We start from the raw sequence: 24,007 nt of genomic DNA on the forward strand, positions 1-24,007 counted from the left end.
CTTGCAATTGACAGTATTTCTTTAACGATGTTTTCAATGAATTTCTCTCACGTTTTATAAAACCATTTTCTCTCAAAACGTGAAGGGAGGCTATATCGTACCGCGAGTTTGTACACGACTTTCGGATTTTAGACGGCTAACTTGTTCTTCGAGTTATAACAAGTGCCGCACAATCGTCTGTCCTGTGCTTGAAGAGTTGCGACTGTGACAAGTGGTATCAGAGCTTTGTTAGCTCCTTGGCTGAGCGAAACGCAAATATGTCGACTATTAAGCAACTGTCGAAGTTGCAATCTGAGCGATTGACGGAGATTGAGGAGCAATTCTTGTATATGAGAGAATTGTCGGATGTCATACTTGTCTGGCTTTTCATTGTCGGCCATATCGATCTGGCGAAGTAAGATTTCTCCTGACCCGGCTAGAGGGGTTGGAAGAAAAAGTTGGAGAAGTAGACGCCTTGAATGCCCAAGTAGATGGGCTACCCATAAGTGAACTGACACTGAGGGTTGATTCGTTGAAACGCAAAACCATCCAAGCAGGCAGTTATGAATGTGGGAGTAGCTCTTCGAGCTCCATTGCGCACATGGAAAAGTGTATCGAAGAGCTTGACTGTTCCTAAAAGACAATGCTAAAGTTGTTTAGTGACCTGTCAGACGACTTTAGAGCAACGATCGAGACAATCAAGGCCGAGATGGTCGAGATGAAAATGCAAGTAAATTTGACGCTGCGAGCAGTAGGGAACCAGACCTCGAATCAAGTATGTAATGTTTCGAGTAGGCTCAAGATCCCAGAACCCAAGGCTTTTGAGGTTAGTGGAACCAATTTTGAAGAAACCAAGGTGATGTTAGCCTCCATGCATCTGTCTGATGATGCAAAACTCTGGTGGAGGTCGAAAGTGAATGATGTCCATAATGATCGATGTACCATTGGCACGTGGGAAGATCTAAAGAAAGAGCCCGTACCATTGACACGAGGGAAGATCTAAAGAAAACTGCGGGAACTCGAGCACACTGGAAGCATCTGAGAGTATGTGAACAGTTCTTCGCTGTTATGTTAGACATTCGAGACATGTCGGAAAAAGACAAGGTATTCTGCTTTGTAGAGGAGCTCAAGCCATGGGCCAGGACTAAGTTATATGAACAGAAAGTTCAAAATCTTGCATCTACTCTTGTTGTTGCAGAGAGACTGTTTGACTATAGTGGCGACTAAGGGTCCCAAAAGAAGAATGCAACTACATTAAACACCGGGAATAGGATCTCAAAGGCTAATCCCCAAAGAAACTTTACAAACGATAAGAAACTAGAGACCTCAAGCTTTAGCACTCCTCGACAAGCACACCCATCAAATTCGAATCAGACAAAACCCATTTCTTGCTTCTTGTGTAAAGGCCCCCATTAGGTAGTCAAATTCCCACATCAAGGCTCGCTGACAGCTTTACAAGCCTCCTTACAGTGCTCTAACGATTCAGAGGCAGAAACAGAAGCGGAAAGGGAAGATGAAGGGGACACACCTTGAATGTGTGCGTTAAAATTCTTATCGACAATCCAAAAGAAAGCATCTCACCAAAAGGATGCTTTTGAAAAAAGGACTCATGTTTGTTGACGCAGTCATAAACTCCAAAACAACAAAGCGCACCATGGTAAACTCAGGTGCAACTCCCAACTTCATTTTTGAATAAGAAGCACATCGATTAGAATTGAAAATTGAGGACACAAGCAAGATGAAAGTTGTGAACTTCGAAGCCTTGCCAATTGTTGGGCTATAAAAAAGAGTATCCCTAAAATTAGGCGAATGGAGAGGAGACGTTTACTTAGTCGTGGTTCGTACGAGTAACTTTGACGTAGTGCTCGGTATGGAATTTCTCTTACAACACAAAGTCATCCCCATGCTTTTAGCTCAGTGTATGGTAGTAACGAGCAGTAACCTGATAGTGATCTAAGCGAAAATCAAACAACCAAGTGGGGTGAGAAATTACCTATCCATGGTGATGTCTAATTTGGTTCGATTGCGAGCTTTATCTATCCATGGTTTGTCTAATAAACTCAAAATTACCAAAACTCGTCGAAAGCATCTCTTTCATCATTAGCATGTGCCCCTATTACAACCACTGCTAATTCAGGTAACCGGAAGATACTCATTATTTTTGGTAGCTTATGTGGATATGAGCACTAAGGGGGCGTCAACCTAGTTGAGATGCCCAGTGTGCCTCCTGATCCCTTTGGCTCTTTACTCTCTGCTTGTTATAACCCTTTTGTACTTTGAGCAATAGTCTCATTATTATTAGTGAAGAGACTTGTTTCCTTTAAAAGAAAAAAAAGTATTTCACTTCCTTTGGTTGGTCAGTTTCGAATGTGCTCAGCTCTTTTGAAGCACCTTCTCGCTGCATCCTCTTCATGCTGTCCAAAGATGAATCTTTTCAATACTTCTGATCGTGTTGGAGCGCTTTTATTTTTCTAGCATAGAATTCGTTATTGTATTGATTTTTATTGAAAGTAGAGACAAAAAACACACAAATTTACGTGGAAACCCGAATACTGGGAGAAGAACCATGATATCTTTCTTTTTATTATTTTCTGATAATAATACAATAGGTACAAGAGTGAATAAATAGAAAAGTACAAAGAGATAAAAAAAAAATAATAATAATATTTAGGGCAAATCTCCCAATGGGCTAATCCCACTAATTCTAACACTCCCCCTCAAGTTGGGACGTAACTATCAATGAGGCTCAACTTGCTAACACAAATGTCAAAGTTTGGTCTGAGAAGCCCCTTGGTGAGGACATCAGCAACCTATCGAGTCGAACGGATGTAAGGAATGCATATGTTCCCACTGTCAAGTCTTTCTTTGGTGAAATGCAGATCAATCTCAACATGTTTAGTCCTATCATGTTGAACTGGGTTGTTAGCAATACTAATAGCGGCTTTATTATCACAAAAGAGTTTCAATGGAGTCTCACATTCCTGATGAAGATCATACATGACTATCTAGAGCCAAATTTCCTCACGTATTCCCAAACTCATAGCTCTATGTTTGGCCTTAACACTGCTCCTGGCTCCAACACTTTGCTTCTTACTCCTCCAAGTTACAAGATTGCCCCAAACAACGGTACAATAACTGGAGGTAGACTTTCTATCAACAACAGATCTTGCCTCAATGGTTTTCTTATCTGTCTTTATAAACATCAACCGAGACTAGGTGTCGTTTTTAAGTATATCAGGATTCTTTTGATAGCTTCCATGTGTTCCTCTTAAGGAGCCTGCATAAACTAGATGACAACACTCACAACAAAGGAAATATTAGTACGAGTATGAGATAAGTAAATCAATTTACCCACAAGGCGCTGATATTGTTCTTTATCAACTGGAACTTGATCATCAGAGTTTCCTTGTTTACAATTGAATTCAATAGGAGAGTTAGCAGGACGACATCCCAACATACCTGTCTCGGTTAGCAAATCAAGAGTGTATTTTCTTTGAGACAAGGAGATGTCTTCTTTAGATCTGATCACCTCTATTCCGAAGAAATATTTCAGATTTTCCAAGTCCTTGATTTCAATTTCATTACCCATTTTCTACTTAAGTTGACTGATTTTTGCCTGATCTTCTCCAAACAAAACGATGTCATCTACATAAACTATCAGAACTGCAATTTTCCTGTCTTGGAAACTTTTATAAATAAAGTATGATCAGAGTGTCTCTGACTGTACCCTTGGGACTTGACAAAGTAGTGAATCTGTCAAACCATGCTTTGAGTGACTTTTTCAGACCATATAAGGGTTTCTGGAGTTTATAAACCTGCTAACCAAACTGGGCTTCAAAACCAGACGGAGGCTCATGTAAACCTCCTCTATTAGATCTCTATTCAAAAAAGCATTCTTAACATCTAACTGATATAGAGGCCAATCTTTGTTTACAACAACAGAAAGAAGGACTCTATCAGTATTCAACTTAGCAAGGGGAGAAAAAGTTTATGAATAATCTACACCGTAGGACTGAGTAAACTCTTTTGCAACTAACATTGTCTTGTGTCTGTTAAGTGTTCCATCTGCTTTATATATGAGAGTGGCATCCCACAGGCTTGTGTCCCATGGGTAGAGCACAAATCTCCAAGTTTTATTCTTTTCAAGAGCTTTCATTTCTTTCATGACAACATTCTTCCATTTAGGACACTCTAAAGCAATGTGACTATTTTTCAATATTGTGGTAGAGTCAAGGCTGGCAGTAAAAGCTCTGAATTGTGGTGAGAGATTCTCGTATGACACATAATTAGATATGGAGTACTTTGTACAGGACCTAGTACCTTTTCTCAGTGCAATAGGAAGATCAAGAGAAGGACCATACTTGCTAGTATTTTCAGAATGGTTTTTAACTTAGTTTCATTTTCAGTATGTTTAGCAACAACCTCGTTCTCATCAATCTTATCCTCTCTGTCGATAATGACCCCATCAATACTGCCCAGCTAACCTATATCTTCCAAAACAGTTGTTCCGGACCTGTCATTCTCATCTGCCTTACTGTTGGTATGTGAGTCAGTTGAATTCGTCTTAGACCTGTCATTTTTACTCATTCTGTTATTATTATGTGAGTTAATGGAATCAGTCATACCTTGATCTTTTATTGGTTCAGAATCCTGGACTGGAGCCGTCTGAACAACAGGAGACTCAACTCCCTTTCTGAGATTTCTCCTATAATAGGTTTTCCAAGGAATTTGATTTGTGGGTAAGAGTATACTGTAAGAGCTAGGATCAGGTAAGGTAACCACAATAGGACAAGTAGACTCTAAAAGAAGCATATAGTTAGACTCTTCACTCACACTCTCCTCCTGAAGTAGGCTAACGGGAAAAAAGGACGATCTTCAATAAAGGTCACATCCATGATAACAAAGTACTTACATGAAGATGGGTGGAAGCATTTATAGCCTCGTTGGTGTAAAGGATACCCAACAAACACGCAATCCTGAGTCCTAGAAGTGAATTTAGTTTGGTTAGGACCATGGTTATAAACATAGGCATTGCATCCGAACACCCGAAGGGGAACATTAGGGATGAGACGCGTTGAGGGATAGGATTCTTTGAGGCAATCTAACGGTGTCTGGAAGTGAAGGACACGTGAGGGCATGCAGTTAATGAGATGAGCGGCAGTGAGAATGGCATTACCCCTAGGAAGGGAGAGAAGTTGACAAGATAAGGGAACGAGCAACTTCCAAAAGGTGACGATTTTTTCGTTCAGCAACCTCATTTTGTTGAGGGGTGTAAGCATAGGAACTTTGGTGAACAATTCCTTTAGAGGATAAGAACTCATTAAGAGAATGGTTTTGAAACTCACGATCATTATCACTACGCAGGATTGCAATCTTTGTATTGAATTGCGTTTCTATGATGTGATAGAAGTCCTAAAATGTGGAGGTAACTTTGGATTTTTTGGAGATCATGAAAACCCAAGTAAGATGAGTATGGTCATCAATAAAGGTCGCTAACCATCGTTTCCCGGAGGAGGTAGTGACCTTGGATGGCCCCCAAATATCACTACGGATAAGAGTAAAAGGTTGGGTGAATTGGGCTTGAAAACACTTAAACTGCCAATTCACCCAAAAGCTTAAGCGGGTGGTTAAAGGCAAATTTAATTATATATCACCAACACTCCTCTTTACTTGTGGGCTTGGAATATTTGAAAGGCCCAACAAGTGGAAATCAATTTTAATTGGGGAAGAAACGACAATGTAGGGGCTTGAACATAGGACCTTCCTAGACCACTTGCTCGGATACCATATTGAAAGCAGAGACAAAGAACACACAAATTTACGTGGAAACCCGAGTACCGGGAGAAAAACCATGATATTTTTCTTTTTATTATTTTCTGATAATAATACAATAGGTACAAGAGGGAATAAATAGAAAAGTATAAAGAGATAAAAAAGGAAAGAATATTTAGGGAAAATCTCCTCATGTGCTAAACCCACTAATTCTAACAATTTTATTTGTTTTTTGCAAGATAATTTTAGATGAGGCAAACATTTCAAAGAAAATAAGTATAACAAAAAAAAATTATTTTATAGGGAATATGTATTTCATAAAAAATGAAATATACTAATGGAATTTAATCGTTAAGAATAGATGAAACAAGCTATGAAAATTGTAAAAGCCCAAAAAATGCTTTGGAATGTGCAGTTAAAACAGTATCGTCCTACAGAAACGTGTGCTATTTCATTCTTGTTCACTGTTCAGGAAAATGTTCGATTTTTAAGTGAATTTGATAGCTATTGTGCAATGAGATGATTGATTTGATCTATTTCGTGAAGAGGTTTTTTATATATTTTTTTTCTAGTAAGATAGAAATTATATTTAACCAGTTTTATTGTTCCTTGTTGAATTCATGACTCACTATGCTTCTGAAGAATCAGGGGGTTTTCCTTTTTGACTCGAGGAATGGTTCTCGTTATCAAAACTGTAGAGGTATCATTTCTCATCTTTCTAAGTTTTCTGCTTCTTGGATGGCAAATAGATATTCTCCGAGAGAAGGGGACAGTGGAAAGCAGCAACACAGTCTCAGGAATTCTTCAGAACTCTTCAAAGATATTATAGCAATGCCTACATGGATTCAGAGAAACAAGATGCTATTAATTTGTAAGCTTACCTATATTCGTTCTTCTATATTTAAATTGGATAAGGATCACGCAAGAGAGAAGGATTTTATCCTTGTAGATCTTTTCTCCCAAGCAATCACTGTTTGTTGTAGATTAAATTATGAATTATTGTGTATCATTTGTGTAAAACACTTAGGTTTAAGAGATAATCAGAATATCTTATTGCATTCACTCAAGAATTATATATACAAGATTCAGTGGTGACCAAAAAAGAAAAGTGCAGAAGAAACCAAAAAAGGAGAATATAACAAGTATATTCACTATAATAGAATTATAACACTCCACTCGAGTTCGAGCATATATGTTAATCATGCTCAACCATAGAATTCTTTTGGTTGCCTCTTCTGTTTGTTCCAATAGGGCATGAACTGCCTTGTTCCGTAACCCTGGTTGGTACAGAATTTTGAAGTCATAACCAATCAACTTGGTGAGCCATTTTTGAAACTGAGTTTGTACCTCTCTTTGCTCTAACAAGAACTTGAGTGCTTTTTGATCCGAGAGGATAGTTGTTAGCATTTGTAAGCTTGACCCTTAGGGTATTTATGGAAAAGTTATTTATGGAAAGTTCTCCATAAATAATTTTTTTTCCTTTTTTCTTATATGCTAGTGTATTCTATTTAATCTCCATCATTGTATCTTTGTAATTTATCAGAAAATAATAAGAAGAAAAATATCGTGGTTTTTGTCCTGGTACTCGGGTTTCCACGTAAATTTGTTTGTTGTTTGTCTCTACTTTCAATATGGTATTAGAGCGAGACATTGAACAAACCCTGAACGATCAACGCTGCCATGGACGAATGGTTCCGCTGCCTTTAGAAAACGTCGGGAAACATAATTGTGCAGATTTTCTCGTTGCACGTGCCGCTGCCAGAAGTCCAAGCACTGCTTGCCGACCTAATTGTGCCACCCTCGTCTTCATCCACGGCCTGTAGTGTCGCCAACGTGCCGATTCATGTGCTTTCACCTAGTTCCGACCGACCACCACCACTTCTGCAAATCAAATTCGTATGCCCTGCCACCCACTGACCTTAGTTATCATCTCGATGTTAGGAACCCTCAAATTCACTCAATGTTTGAGATTGGTGATTCTTCGACACATTCCAACCCTAACGTATAAGCTTCCTCTTCTTATTCAGGAATTGCTCAACAACAACTGAAAGGGCTTCAACAACGTATTGCAATAATTGAGGCTACCCTAGGACGACATCCAACACTCCTGTATCGATGTATTGTAAGAATCTGGTAACCTCGTTCCCTGCTTTATCCTCTTCTTATGTGAATGAGAATGCTAGTTCAACCGCACTTGGAGCTATCGACTCCTGAGCAGATTCTAAGGGTTGAGTGACCTCCTGAATAAGGCAAAATGTCACAACTGAGGATCCACCCCGAGTTGGCTTAGAACTTGAAGATCTTCATTCGTCCTCTGTCAATTTCACCATCTTTCTTGAAGAAATGGTCTACTGGATTATTGAGGAGATAACAAATAGTATGCAAAGTCCATTGGAGTTTAGCTTCGGAGATTGATATGGATTTGTTAGCTTCCACATCTTTAATGATGAAATCTTCTTTCTCTTTACAAATACATTAATGAGATTGATTAACTTTGCAGCTGGTAATTTCCATGTTGAGGGGCTCGTCAGAGAGGCTTGGCTAAATCGAGGGAAAGGTGGAGGAGGGAGGAGAGAGGAGAGAGGAGAGAGGGGAGAGAACTTACCTTTTCGAACTTCTTATTTAATTAGTCTCCATTTTTGTACTGCTAGAACCACGACCATTTATTCCCTTTCATAGACTGATTTAGTTCGAGCCTGGGTAGAAAGTTTTTGGCTGAAGAAAGTAGTAAAGGGTGCCCATCTAAGATAAGGCTGCACCTAAACCTTTTCTTGAATCATCAGTCTCAATCACAGATGGATGTGACCAATCCGGTATTGCTAACACAGGAACTAAGATCAAGGCTGTCTGTTCAAAAGCTTCAGTAGCTGCATCATCCTATTTAAAAGTATTTCTTTACAAAAGCTTGGCCAATGGTGCCGCAATTTATCCATACCCCTTAGAAAATCTTCTGTAAGTAGCCCATAAGACCAAGGAAACCCCTCATCCCTGTCACATCGTTTGGTTGGGGCAAATTCATCATGACTTGGATCTTATTCCCATTTGCCTCCACTCCCTTGTTAAAGATCCAATGCCAAGGTACTGAATTCTTGAATGTGCTATGACACATTTCTTTCTATTTGCAAATAGCTTGTCCCTTAGAATGGTCTAAACCATCCCTAAATGTTTCTCATGCTCAGTCACATTCTTGCTATAGACCAGAATATCATCAAAGAAAACTTGTACAAAACGCCTTAAGAAAGGACAAAATACTTGGTTCATTAGGGATTGGAAGGTAGCTGGAGTGTTTGTTAACCCAAAGGCATCACCAAGAATTCATAGTGCCCCTTTTGATTCTAAAAGCAGTTTTCTCAATATCCTCTTCTTTCATTCCGATTTGGTGGTACATCGAGTGTAAGTCTAGTTTGGAAAAAATGGACGCCCTTGTAATTCATTTGGAAGTTCTTCTATAATCGGGATTACAAATTTATCCGAGATGGTAGCTTGATTTAGTTTTCTATAGTCAACATAAAAGCGTCGTCCAACGTCCTTTTTCTTCACCAATAGAGCTGGACTTGAATAGGGACTATGGCTCGGTAAATCACTCCAGCTTGCAACATTTACTCCACCAACTTCTCAATTTCTCCCTTTTGTAAGTGGCCATATTTATAAGGCCTTACATTGATAGGTCTTTGCTGAGGTAATGTTAGGATGCAATGGTCAACCTCTCTCTTGGGTGGAAGATCCTCGTACTGTTTAAGGAGGAACTTAATCATTGGAAGGTCTTCTTATTCTCTTTTTTCTACTTGTTCCTCTTCCCAATTGGGTTCCTTCTCCACTTCAAATTTCTGGAACTCTAAGAGGAAGCTTGATCTTCTTCTTCCCAAGTTTTATTGGTGGTTTAGAGGGAGGATTCTGCCTTGATTAACGACGGGTCCCCTCTCAATATGATTTTCTTGTCTCCAACCTTAAATGACATAATTAAAGTTGGCCAATGCATTTTCATAAGGCTCGTGGTACTCAGCCATTAAGAAGTCAGCAATGATGGTTAGCTCAAGTAGCTTCACTTCCACTCTTTGACATAATTCTTTTCCTTTTCTGTTTGAACCATCTCCAATGGTTACTCCGAAGGTAGTTCCTTCTGCAATTGCTTGTTCTAGCTCATCAATTAAGGATTGGTGAATAAAATTGTGGGTGGCCCTATAGTCAATCAGTATTAACATCTTCTTATCCTTCACTACTCCCCTGAGTTTCATAGTTCCTTTAGAGGAGAATCCCATGATCGTTCTCATTTCAATCTCGGCCTTGGTTGGGACTTCAAGGTTTCTCAGTTCAACTAATCTTCCTCTCCTTCTATTATTTCATTTCCTTCTCGTTCCCCTTCTTCTTCATTCATAATAAACAACATGAGTTCCCACTTCTCCTTGACTTTACGTCGGTGACCGTGAGAATACTTCTCATTACATCTAACACAGAGTCCCTTATTTAACCGAGCTCTAATTCAACATTAGATAGTCTCTTTATAGAGGGCTCTCCTTTGGTGTAATTTCCAGATATTTGCTTCATCTGGAAATCTGTTCTATTAGTGTTCCCTTTTCCAACTCCCACTATCTTGTTTGAGGCTTGATTTATAGCTCCTCCAAGTCCTTGATTGTTCAGATCCTCTGCTGCCAGTTTCAATGCTACGTTCCTATCATTTACTAGTTGTGCTTCTCTCATACATTCTTCAGAAGTGTTAGGCCTCAAATCACCAAGGTTTATCAAAGAAAGGGTAAGAAGGGTAAGAAGGGTAAGAAAGGTATTTCAGCATAGACAACATGGTAGTTAGGATTGCCAGTGGTCCTAGCATTACGTGGTGGCAGCAGGAGGAGGATGTATATTTGGATGTTTTGGGCTAGGGTTGGGTATTGGAATATTTTGGTATTTTGAATGAACCTTGTTCATTAGGGAGAGAGCAACCCTCTTATTTGGCTGAGATATTGCTGGAACTCTTTTATGGCTGATTATCTATCTGGAATCTATATATATATATATATATATATATATATATATCATTTACCTTCTACTATCATTTTCCTTTCTACTCCTATATTGAAGTGAGTGTGTGATTGGTTTACTGTGTTGGGTTGTGTGTCTGTGGTGGCTGGATTATTGTGCTGTGTTGTGTGTCCTGTTGTGGCTGGTTGTGTGGTGTGCTGTTGTATGTGTGACAGGGACTTTGAAGCTTAACATTGGTATCAGAGCTAGTCGCCACTCTGGGGAGGTGGAAGAAGATGACGCAAAAACTGATAGAGGATCGTTTAACCGCTTCGGAAGCTGATTGAAGCGATTAAGCAAGAGGTCCAGAGGCTGCTGTTGTTGGAGAAAAATGTAAAGAAAATGCACGCCATGTTGACAGTGATGTATGAGGATCGTCAACGACTACTAGGAGGTTCGGAACTGACTGGGGTGAGCACGGGAAAGAGGAAGGTCCGAACTGAAGAATGTCGAAGAGGAAGTGGAAGAAGGAGAAACGTCTTTGAACGCAAAAACAGGGGCCGGACAAGATCGAATAAAGTTTAAAAAGCTGGAGATGCCCGTTTTTAATGGGGAAGACCCGGATGGTTGGTTCTATAAAGCAGAGCATTATTTCCAAATGCATCTCCTAAATGAACGCGAGAAGTTAAAGATCGCCGTAGTTAGTTTGGAGGGAAAAGCCCTGAGCTAGTTTAGGTAGGCAGAAAATCGAAAACGGTTCAGATCATGGATAGAGTTGAAGGAGAGAATGTATCATCGGTTTCGGAGCAGAGAGCACGATACGTCGTGTGCGAGATTCCTAGCGATCAAACAGGAAGGCACGGTGAAGGAATATTTGCAGCGGTTTGAAGAACTTGCGGCACCATTGCCGGAGATGGCAGAAGACGTATTAGAGGGGACTTTTACAAATGGGCCGGACCCAAGAATCAGGACAGAGGTGTTTTCCATGTGGGTCGTGGGCCTTGAAGACATGATGGAGGCAGCCCAACTAGCAGAGGAAAAAGTTGAGGTGGCTAAAAACGGTCCAAACCCATACCTGAAAGAGACAAAAATAGCCCAGAAATTTACCCCCAAAAAATTCGGAAAACCCTACCACTAAAATGGTCATAATAGCCGAAAAAATTTCCCCCCATCAACATAATTCAAACGCGTTTCAACCTAAAGCCATGGGAGGAGGAAATAGACGCGAACGACCTTTTCAGCGATGGACTGACTCGAAGTTGCAGGCAAGGAGAGATAAAGGGTTGTGTTACCGATGTGATGAACCATTTAGCAAAGGCCATTGCTGCAAAAATAAAGAGCTTCAACTATATGTGGTAGCCGACGACCTTGCGACGAGGAGATGGAAGATGTAGAGAATGCGGAAGCCATGGTAGAAGTTAGTCCCGTCGTGGAATTATCCCTGAATTCGGTGGCAGGTCTCACGGCGCCGGGCACATTTAAAATCAAAGGTATGGTGGAAGATCGTGAGATTGTGGTCATGATAGACTGTGGGGCCACTCACAATTTCATCCCTTTGAAATTGGTGGAAGAGCTAAATATACCTACAACAGAAACAACCAACTACGGGGTCATTATGGGTTTCGGATAAGCGGTGTAAGGAAAAGGGATGCGCAAAGGGGTCATAGTGGGATTGCCGGTGCTGACAATAGTGGATGATTTTCTGCCATTGGAATTGGGTAATCTGGACGTGGTCCTTGGTATGAAGTGGCTTCGAAAACAAGGAGCAATGACCGTAGATTGGAAGGAATTAGCCATGACGTTCATGGTCGGAGACACCAAGGTAATCTTAAAAGGGCATCGTTAACTAGGATGGAAGTATATCTGAAAATGTTGGTGAAGCACTGGCAGCCAGAGGATCAAGGATTTCTCATAAATTTCAGAGCTATGGGCATCTAAAAAATGGACAGACAACTAATAGTTAAAGAATCGGTAGAAGAGTTACGGCCGAAATTCGAACAACTCGAATTTGAATTTGCGGATATATTTAATATGCCAGCGGAATTACCACCGATGAGGCAGGTTGACCACCACATTCAACTGAAGGAGGGGACCGACCCCATCAATGTAAGGTTGTACCGTTACCCACATGCCCAGAAAAATGAAATTAAGAAACTAGTGAATGAGATGCTCGAGTCGGGAATTATTCGGCCAAGCATTAGCCCCTTCTCCAGTCCCGTGATCCTAGTAAAAAAGAAGGACGGGGGATGGAGGTTTTGCGTTGATTATAGAGCGTTGAATAGGGCGACAGTGCCCGATAAATTCCCAATTCCCATGATTGATGAGCTGTTGGATGAGCTGAATGAAGCAATTATCTTCTCCAAAATAGATTTAAAATCCGGGTATCATCAAATTCGGGTACGTGATGAGAATGTGAAGAAAACAGCATTTTGAACACTCGAGGGCCACTACGAGTTTCTAGTCATGTCGTTTGGTCTAACCAACGCACCAGCAACGTTTCAAGCCCTTATGAATCAGGTTTTTCGACCTTATTTACGTAAGTTTATGCTTGGTATTTTTTGACGATATACTTGTGTACAGCAATGATGTGGAGACTCATTTGGAGCATCTTAAGGTGGTATTCCGTCTTTTGAGTCAGCATTGCCTTTTTGCCAACTGGAAGAAATGCCAATTCACGAAAGATCGAATTGAATACTTGGGTCATTGGGTCTCAGCCAAGGGAGTAGAGGCAGATCAAGAGAAGATTAAAGCCATGTTGGAATGGCCATTACCGACGAACGTAAGAGAGCTTAGAGGGTTTTTGGGGCTGACTGGATATTATCGACGTTTTATAGCAAATTATGGAGCCATTGCTACACCTCTCACACGGTTAACAAAAAAAAATAATTTCCATTGGTCGAAGGAAGCTACAATGGCATTTGAGACACTAAAGAAGGCCATGGTTACACTGCCGATTTTGGCTTTACCGGATTTCCAGCAGCCGTTTGAGATAGAGACTGATGCATCGGGGTTCGGAGTGGGGGCCGTGTTGTCACAAAACAAGAGACTGATTGCTTATTTTAGTCAAAAACTATCAGAAACAGCACGCGAGAAGTTAGTATATGAGAGAGAACTAATGGCCATTGTATTAGCAGTGGAGCAATGGCGGCATTATTTGTTGGGGCATCGTTTTGTGGTGTACACTGATCAGAAAGCCTTGAGGCATATTCTGGGACAAAGGGAGCTGACACCGGGTGTTCGAAAATGGCTAATGAAATTAATGGGATTCGACTTCGAGATCTTTTATAGAGCGGGACTGGAAAACAAAGTGGCGGATGCTTTATCGCGCATTCTGATTGAGGCCCAGCTGAACGTGATTTCAGTCCCATCCATACTAGATATTGCAGTGATTGAAAAGGAGGTTCAAGAAGATGCCAAACTAAAGGCAATCTTTGACCAATTAGTGGTGGATCCCGAGTGTATTCCTCGTTATACAGTTCGGCAAGGCAGGTTGTTTTATAAGGGCAGATTGGTTATTCCTAAGACATCGAGTTTAATTCCTACCATCTTACACACCTTCCATGATTCGGTCATCAGGGGTCATTCGGGGCAATTACGTACCTATAAACGAATCGCGGCGGAGTTGTTTTGGGAAGGGATGAAGAATGATATTATGTTATATGTGGAGCAATGTCATGTGTGCCAACAGAATAAGGTCCAAGCATTATCTCCGGCCGGACTACTACAGCCCCTTCCTATTCCTAACTGGATTTGGGAGGATATATCAATGGATTTTGTGGAGGGACTACCACATTCCAAGGGGTTTGACACTGTTACAACAGCACACCACACAACCAGCCACAACAGGACACACAACACAGCACAATAATCCAGCCACCACAGACACACAACCGAGCACAGTAAACCAATCACACACACACTTCAATATAGGAGTAGAAAGGAAAATGATAGTAGAAGGTAAATGGTATATATATATAGATTCCAGATAGATAATCAACTACTTTGGGTACCGACTAATAACTACTTCGGCTTGCAAGGAGGGTTCTAACTTAGTTACAAATGCATCCATAAGAACACTCTCAGCCATGTTAGGAAGAGGGGCTGAATAGTTTAAGATTTTTTTTACATAATCTCTGTAGGGTTCATCTTGAGTAATTCTGATTAGCCTTGCTCCTCTGTCCAGTGTCTCTAAAATGTTGAAACGTCCTCTCCTTTAAATCTGCCCATGACTCTACTTTTTTCCTATTGTTGCTCCATCTATACTAATCCATTTCATCTTGGCCAAAACAACCGAGTCTTTGGCTTTAAAGAATCTACCAAAATTTGAATAACAATCTATAATTCATTCTTAAAATTTCCTATTTGAGTAATATTCTCTAAATGCTTAGCTTATTTTTCTATTTTGTATTATTCGTTCTTGTTTTATCGATCAAAGAATAAATGACCGAAGAAGTGACTGCATAGTACATAAAATAAAATTAAAGTTGCTCACTGCATAAGAAAAGGTGAGCAAATTGATTAGGATAATTGCTTCTAATAGTATTTTTATGTGAAATTACTGTCTTAATTGCATCTTTAATTGAAAACGATAATGAGGAGATGCTTCTTGGGTATAGACAACAGACCAATACAAATATGGGGATGTTATTTATTATATCATGGATATTGTGTCAAATTTTTAACTATAATCGTCTCAGATTTCTGGGACATTTTCAACCACAAAAGAACAAGCCTGCACTCTGGGAAATAGATTCAGATCAGCATTGTAATGTAGGGAGGAATGGGCGAATCCATGCGCAAGTTGATGGAAGGTAAATCTTCTACCAAGAAATTGCCGGATATAAATTTGAACTTCTTTTTTTTCTTTTTGAAAACTGCTGCCTGAATAAATCATGGGTTGTTTGTTTCCTTGTTTCTTTGTTCACTCTATTTTGTTTTTGACTCAATTATTAATTATATAGATTAGGATATGATAGATGATGTATCATAGTGTATGCTGATAAATTATGAAATTTTTCTATAATTGTAAATATTTTCAGTAGTTTTGTCATTTAAGACAATTATCCTTTAAACTATATGTTTTAACTATTTTCATTATTTTAAAATGAAAGAATACAAGTGCATACCATAAATCAAACCTAAAAAAACCCCATTAAAGAAACGGGTGTTAACTAAGTAAGATGTTGCCTAAAGAGTAATTACAATAGATCTTTGAAGTCGATGCCTAAAGAGAAACGTGGAACCTCACCAAGGACAAAAATTCGCAAGAATATGTGAGACTGGAAAATTAAGAGTCAAGCCATGCAGTACTCCAATGATGTCTGGTATACAACTTTTAAAAGATGGAGAACCATTTAGATATCTTGATAGATATAGAAGACTCGTTAGGAAGTTGAATTACCTTACAGTAACATGTCTAAACATAGCTTATTCAATAATCATTGTAAGTCAGCTTATGACCTCACCCACAGTGGAACATTGGGATGCAGTACAAAAAATACTATGTTGCTATTGAAAGTAGAGACAAAAAACACACGAATTACGTGGAAAGCCGAGTACCGGGAGAAAAACCATGATATTTTTGTTCTTATTATTTTTTGATAAAATAGAGCTACAAAGAGGGGAAATATTTAAAGCCAACACGAGCCTAATTAAAAGAAAAAAATTTAGGGCAAAGTAAATCTTAGCTACCTATAGACTTTCAACATGACTTAAGCCCATTATTTCTAACACTCCACCTCAAGTTGGGATGTAAATGTCATGAAGACCCAACTTGCTAACACACAAGTCAAAATTTTGTCAGAGGAATCTCATTTTGAGGATATTAGCAATCTGTTGGCTCGAGGGTATGTAAGGAATGAAAATTCTACCATCGTCAAGCTTCTCTTTGATAAAGGGTCTATCAATCTCCACATGTTTAGTCCTGTAATGTTAGACCGGGTTATTTGCAATGCTAATGGTTGCCTTATTAATCGGAGAATAGCTTTATAGGCACCTCATAGTCTTGACAAAGATTAGACAACATCTTTTGGAGCCAGATCTCCTCACATATCCCCAAACTCATAGTCGTGTATTCGGTTTCGGCCCTACTTCTAGCCACAACTCCTAGCTTCTTACTTCTCCAAGTGACAAGATTGCCTCACACAAAATTACAGTATCCTGAGGTAGACTTTCTATCAACAATAGATCTTGTCCAGTTAGAATCAGTATAAGCTTCAACACAACTTCTATCAGTCTTCCTAAATCTCAGACCTTTCCTAGGAGTTGCTTTTAAATACCTCAAAATCTTATTAACCGCTTCCATGTGATCCTCATAGAGTTCCTGCATGAACTAACTGTCGATGCTCACAACATAGGAGATGTCAAGCCTAGTGTGAGATAAGTAAATAAACTTTCCCACTAGGCGTTTATATTTTTCTTTATCATTAGGAACTCTGTTATCTGATTTTTTGAGTTTAGCATTGAACTTAATGAGTTTGTCAGCAGGACGACATCCTAGCATACCTGTCTCAGCTAATAAATCAAGGGTGTACTTTCTTTGGGACTCTGAGATACCTTCTTTAGATCTATCAATCTCCATCTCGAGAAATAACTTCAGATTTCTCAAGTACTTGATTTCAAACTCAAACTCCATCTTCTTTAGTTGAACGATCTCATCAGTATCATCTCCTGATAGCACAATGTCATCAACATAGACAATCAATACTGCAATTTTTCCTGCCTTGGAGACTTTGGTGAACAAGGTTTGATCGAAGTGCCCCTGATTGTACCCCTAAGACTTGATGAAAGTGGAAAATCTGTCAAACCACGCTCTTGGTGATTGTTTCAACCCGTATAAGGACTTCCGAAGCTTGCAAACCTGATTATTAAATTGAGTTTCAAATTCTGGATGCGGACTCATGTACACTTCCTCTTTAAGATCTCTATTTAAGAATGCATTCTTAACATCAAGTTGATATAAGGCCAATCTTTACTTGTTGCAACGGACAACAAAATTCTAATAGTGTTCAAATTTGCAATAGGAGAAAAAGTCTTAGAATAGTCAATCCCATAAGTCTGAGTGAACCCTTTTGCAAGTAGCCTAGCCTATGTCTATCAATTGTACCATGACTATATACTTGAGTGTAAACACTCATTTGCATCCAACAATCTTGTGTCCCTTAGGGAGTGTGTAGAGATCCCAGGTCTTGTTCTTTTCCAGGGCTCTCATTTCTTCCATGACACCAACTTTCCACTTCGAACACTCTAATAAGGCAAGGTGGATACTTGGGGGGATTTCTCCTTGAGATTACTTCGGCTACGTCAGTTCATTTCAGCAACAATAGAAATCAATGACAAGAAGAGAGGAAACATTTTCTTAAATTTTGGTGATATTTCATCAGTTACTCCACCAAGTAAAGTTAGTGGGGAATTATCTGTTTGTGATTTTTCAAACACAGTTGATATCGTTAGATTAAATCAAGTTTTGAAGGATGAAGAGGCCGGAAGTGATCCATTAAGTGTTAAGTTTGAATTCATTTTCAAGCCCATCCTTTTCCAAACAGGTCAGTTCTTCGGAGCACGATCCATCTGCATTTTAAATACTCTGTTTTTTCTTTACCTAATTCAAAGGTAAAGTTCTTGAGAGGTTCTCCTAGCTTGTTTCAAATTTTAATTCTCCATTTATAATCCAAAAAATAAGCTTGTTTCAAATTTAACTCACCATTTAGTGTGAGCAGTGAGGAAGGTGATTTGATAATTATAGATGAGAAGAAAGATCAATTGTTGAAGATTTCTTTTTTGAGAAACAAGCCGCTGGAAATCCCTCACAAGCTCATCAATGTGGTATTCAAGATCATTTGAAGTCCTTTGTTGAGAAATGTGGATTAGTTTTGGCTTGAGCACTGAAAGTAGACATGTTTTGTGGTCCCTCAGACATTTGATCTTAATATTTGAATGGGAGTACTGTGTTTCTCAGGGCGTTAGGGAAGGATTGTTGAAGCAAGATAGTGGCTTTCTGTAAAGTGAGATTTCATGTTTGGCCTTTTTCTTTGTATTTCTTTCTTTCTTTCTTTCAGAATTTTGTTCGAGATTTGGAGCTGCTTTTTCAATAGTACACGTGCAGCAGTTTTTTTCTTTTCCTTTTTTTTTTCTTTTTTTTTTGGTGAGATGGAAGATTTCAGCAAGTCTTCCAGGGCACACGTTTGTGTTTTTGTTTTTAAATCAACCATGAATCAGCTCGACAGGTTCCTTATCCTGGTGTTCCCCTTTCCATTCATTTTTTAAGCCATTTGGGATTAAGATTTTAGCTGATTTGGGGCTTCTTGAAGTTTTCACTTTGCTTTGTATTTTCTTCTTCTTTTGCTTGGGTTTTAGAGGGTTTTGTCCAGCTCGTTGAAATTCTTTATATTTTCTCTTGTATCGGTTTTTGTTGTATGTGTTTTTTTTTTGTCCTTTTTGCTCTTGGTATGTCTCCTGTACTTTGAGCTTTAGTCTCTTTCATTTATATTAAAAAAGAGGTTCGTTTCCGTTTAAAAAAATAGATGCATTGGCTCACTATAGAGACAATAATAAATGATTTTGAGCATTAGTCTCATTTCAAACAATGAATGATGCTTGTTTCCGTTTAAAAGGAAGGTGCATTAGCTCACTAGAGACAATATGCTTTCTATTCACGATGTTTTCATTGGTTTCTCATATGTTATGTTTGTTCTTCTTTGATTGAGTTATGAGCTTCCGATGTTCAGGTCAGCATTCAAAAGATCCTTGTCAGATGGAAATATTCTTCATGAAAATTGCTCACCAGCGTTATCTACAAACAGAAGGCTAGAAAAACATTCAAACTCAGTATTGTCCAAACAATCACAAGGAGGCAGTGAGGTTCTGTCAGAATCGTCTCCAGAAATATCCACTTCCCGAAGTGATATAGCATTCTCAAGGTTTGATACCACCATCTCATCTTTGTGAAAGTTTTAGGCTCCTTTCTTTCGTATTCCATGTAACAGTTCTTACCAGCAAGTTAGGCGTGCCTTCATTATACCAGCGCAAGAAGTAGAAAAACCACATGTGCTGAGTACCCATCCCCATTTGTTTTTCATGATTTTACTTAAAATATCCAACTCTGGGTGGTGGTTGTATCCAGCATTTTATAGGAGTGTTGATTATTTCCTTTATTGCTAATATTTGTATGTGTGTACATATATATATATATATATATATATATATATACTTTTTTTTTTTTTTTTTTTTGCATTTTTCCTTTTTTTGAATTGGTTATTTATTGTATTTAAGAAAACCTATTTTTTTTTATAAGAGAAATAAGAGAAAAAATGCATTTTGCACATGATATCGGAGAGGAAATAAGCTTAGAAACCCTGACAACCGTAATTTTCTTAAGAACTAAAACAAAACCTAGTTTTTGTTTCCGCTGCCATCATCATCTAACCCCTTTCTCGTCCACCGCCACCTCCGGTCACTAAAAGCTCGTGGGATGTCACGTTTTCGTTGGAATCTTCAACCGCCCTAGCAATCGTCCTTCGCTTGACTTTTTGCTGGCAGGTAGTGCCGGCTTTTTGGTTCGGTTTTTTCCTCTGCTCGTCAGCCGGTCACATCCGAGCAACTACCGCCGCATTTCGACGTTATTCGATCAATATTAGCTACTTTTCGGTGTTTTTTGTTTCGTTAGGTTTGCTTCTTTGATCTTAGCAGTAGCGTTTCGTCTTCAGCCACTTTTCGCCGCCACCAGTATTTCGTCTCCAGCCACGTTCCACTGCCGGTCGCCGTTCTCCGATCTCCGCCACTGGATTTCACTTTTCTTTTTTGTTTTTCTTTCCAGATCTACTTCTTTTCTCTTGGGTTTGTGTTTCTTCAACAATATGGCAGACACCAAGTCCACTACCACCCAGGTCGTAGATAGTCGCGCCCTAGCCAATAGTCCCACTGTCCAAATCACTACCATTCAGCTTAATGGGGAAGACTTTTTTCATTGGTCCCAAAGTGTCCGGATGTATATCCGTGGAAAAGGAGAAAATGGTTACATTACTAGAGAAAAAACCACCCTTAGCCCAACTGACCCTTCATTTGTCGCGTTGGATGTTAAAGACTCCAGGTTATGACCTGACTTGTAAATTCCATGGTTGAAGATATCATGAAATTATGGGATAGTGTTGACTCAGATTTATTTTGATTTGAGCAACCGACAAGTATTCGAGTTGAACTTAAACGGGGTGAAATACGACAGAGGTAACACCATTACTCAATTCTTTTACTCCCTAAAAAGGATTTGGCAAGACCTTGATCTCTTTGATACGTATGAGTGGAAGTCTGCAGAAGACCAAAAGCAGGGAAGATTGTAAAAGATGGTTGTATTTTCAAATTCCTTATCTTCCTTAATGTTGAGTTCCATGAGGTTAGAAGTAGAATACTTGGAAAAACTACCCTTCCACATATTAATGTTTTTTATGAAGTTTGCAAGGAAGAAAAGCGCAAGAATTTATGATTGCAGAAATAACTATGATTCAGTTGAAAGTTCTTGATTGGTGATTGCAAATATTGCTTTGAAGGCGTCTAACCAATCTAACAAGACACATCAGAAGTCTCGTGTTTCTAGTCACACAAAACCACGACATACGTGTGAAACTTGTTGGAAGCTCCATGGAAAACTTGCGAATTGGAGAAGTTCTAAGGAAGGCGAGAGAAATTCTCATCAACATGCCTCTAACGCTTCTTTTGTGGGTTCCAACCCCTGCAAATTGATCAAATTCTGAAGCTGTTAAAGATCAATTCACCATATGGTATTTCTAGTGTTTCCAAGGCACAAGTTGGTAATTGTTCTTAAGCCCTCTCTTGCGTTAACTCCTCTTCATGGATTATAGATCCACATATTTGTTACTTTTTAGTAAAATCTCCAAGGATGCTAACTCTCGTGTTGTCTTTTCTGAATCTCATTATACTTTTTAGGATCAAAGCTTGAGGGAGACGATTGGACATGTTAAGATGATCCATCTCTATTACTTTGATGAACCTTCGGTTAGTCATAAAGTAGCTCAGGGCTTGAGTTGTGTTTCTTCTCCTTCTGCTAAGGAAACTATAATGCTTTGGAATTGTAGATTAGAGCATCCAAATTTCTTTTATTTGAAGTAATTGCTTCCAAATTTATTTAAAGTCTTGATTGTTCGAATTTTCAATGTGAAAGCTGCTTTTTTGCTAAACATCATCGATCCACATATTTGCCCAAACCCTACAAAGCTCCTCACCTTTATACTTAACTCATACTAATGTTTGGGGTCCGTCTAAAGTTTTGACTCATGGTGGTAAGCGTTGGTCTGTTACCTTTATAGATGATCACAACTATTTCTCTTGGCTTTATCTTTTACCAAAAAAGTCAAAGGTAAAAGAAGTGATCACTAATGGCTTCAAAAGTCTTTCTACACCAGTAGTCTAGAGGTAAATTACGTATAGATAGCCATCCCCCATAACTGCACACCACATTTGGACATCTATGCTTCATCTTGTCCCATTTCACAAGCTGATGGAACTTACCAAATGTTTGCCATTTTCCAGGTAGTTCAATAAGTTCTTCCAGTTTTCCATTACTTAGTTTGATTAAGGTGACTTCTGCTGAGAGAGGATTTAAAATTACATTTGAACTAAAGTATAACTTTAGTGTATTACAGATTTCCGGCCATTTCTAAACTCAAAAAGCCTCGAGACAACCCAAAGATTGTTGAAATCCTCCTTGAAAATTTCCAAGTTTTTGATCCAATGCTGGGACAAAAATTTACCATCGGGCTTCTTAATAAGGAAGGTAGATCTTGTTTGGTTGAAGGTCGAGGCAGTGCTCTATTCTTGGTAGGCAAAACAGAGCAACCCATGGAAGATTGACCAGCACCTACATTTATTTATTTATTTTTGAAATCTTGGGCTACTCCTTCGACTTTATGCTACTCTGGTGAAGCAATCTGATGTCCCCCAAAGAGACTCATCAAAAACCTTCGAATCCCTAGTGGCTTCACCTGGTACGTGAATATAAAGTCTACCGTCTGCCTTAAGCCAGACTACATGTCTCATAGACCATTTCCCAGTTGTGTTGATTTTTGAAAGCTTGATTCTACCATCTGCATCTTTCCTTCTTTTTTGAAAGACTTGACGTTGGTTTCCTTGTCAATTTCAAAATATTATCCATGAACCAAACTACTTGCGAATCAGGAAGTATAAATTGCCTGTTAGCTTCCACCTCTTCCACAAAGTATTTCCTAGCCTTAATCTAGGAGCAAAAATGAGCGTCGTTTACTTTGCAGCTTTTCACTTCTATAACAAAAAAGCCCAGAAAAACGCTGGTGGGAAAAAAGGAATGGGGTTGCAAAGGATGGGAAGGGAAGGGAGGTCAGGCAGAAAATTACAAGGCTCTTTGACTATTGGAGGAGGAGGCAGAGACGAAGGGGTGACTGAGGGATAGGAGAAGAGGGAGGAGAGAGGAGAGAGAACCGAGAGAACTTAGCTGTTCAGTGTTATCAAAAGCATACCTAGACATGGTTGCAAAAGAAAAAAAGTGTTGGCCTATGGAATTGATTATCAATAAACATTTGCTTCCCTTGCTAAAATTAATTCTATCAAAATTTGCTATCTGTTGCAGTTAATTTTAATTGGCTTCTTTATTAACTGGATGTTAAGAATGTCTTTCTCAATGAGGATCTTAAAGAAGAGGTACTTATGGACTTGTCATCTGGTTTTGAGGTAGATCTCGGGATTAACAAAGTGTGCAAGTTAAAGAAATCATTGTACGGTCTTAAACGGCCTCCTAAGCCTTGTTTGAACGTTTTGAAAAAACAGTCACGAGCTATGGATTTAGTCAAAGTCAAACCGATCATACTATATTCTATAAATATAGAGGAAATGACAAGGTTATGGTTTTGATAGTTTACGTTATGATATCATTCTTACAGGCAATGATGAGACAAGGTTGACTTTTATGAAGAAAAAGTTAGCTGATGATTTAACCTAGGAACTAGAAATGAGATCAAAGAAAAAGAAACGTACTCGAGACTTGGGGGGAGACTTATGTATCTCTCTCACACACATCCTGACATTGCTTTTCCGATTAGTATAGTAGGTTAGTTCATACATGCTCTTGGACCGGTTCACTTTGATTCGTTTTATAGAATCCTATGATATTTGAAAGGTGCTCCGAGAAACAATATATTTTTTAGAAAAAACATGGCCACCTAAATGTTAAAATGTACACTAATGCTAATTGGGCAGGTAGTACAACTAATAGAAGATCCACTTCTGGTTATTATTCCTTTGTTAGAGGAAATCTAGT

At 39.0% G+C, this 24,007-nt stretch overlaps 1 protein-coding gene across 8 annotated transcripts in view; it reads left to right on the top strand.

Moving 5' to 3' along the window:
• Positions 1-24,007, top strand: part of LOC103499357 (phosphoinositide phosphatase SAC4) — a 62,110-nt gene that overhangs the window by 31,196 nt on the left and 6,907 nt on the right. For 6 of the 8 annotated variants that reach the window (XM_017047089.2, XM_051090842.1, XM_051090847.1 and 3 more), the window contains exons 11-13: positions 6,501-6,622; positions 15,405-15,518; positions 19,434-19,625. In XM_017047089.2, the coding sequence (XP_016902578.2) occupies positions 6,501-6,622; positions 15,405-15,518; positions 19,434-19,625 (428 nt within the window). The remainder of the gene's footprint in view (positions 1-6,500; positions 6,623-15,404; positions 15,519-19,433; positions 19,626-24,007) is intronic. The other 2 variants (XM_051090845.1, XM_051090846.1) reach the window with 1 other exon arrangement.

The sequence above is a fragment of the Cucumis melo genome, chromosome 10, assembly GCF_025177605.1.
Source record: "Cucumis melo cultivar AY chromosome 10, USDA_Cmelo_AY_1.0, whole genome shotgun sequence".
Taxonomy (NCBI): Eukaryota; Viridiplantae; Streptophyta; class Magnoliopsida; order Cucurbitales; family Cucurbitaceae; genus Cucumis; species Cucumis melo.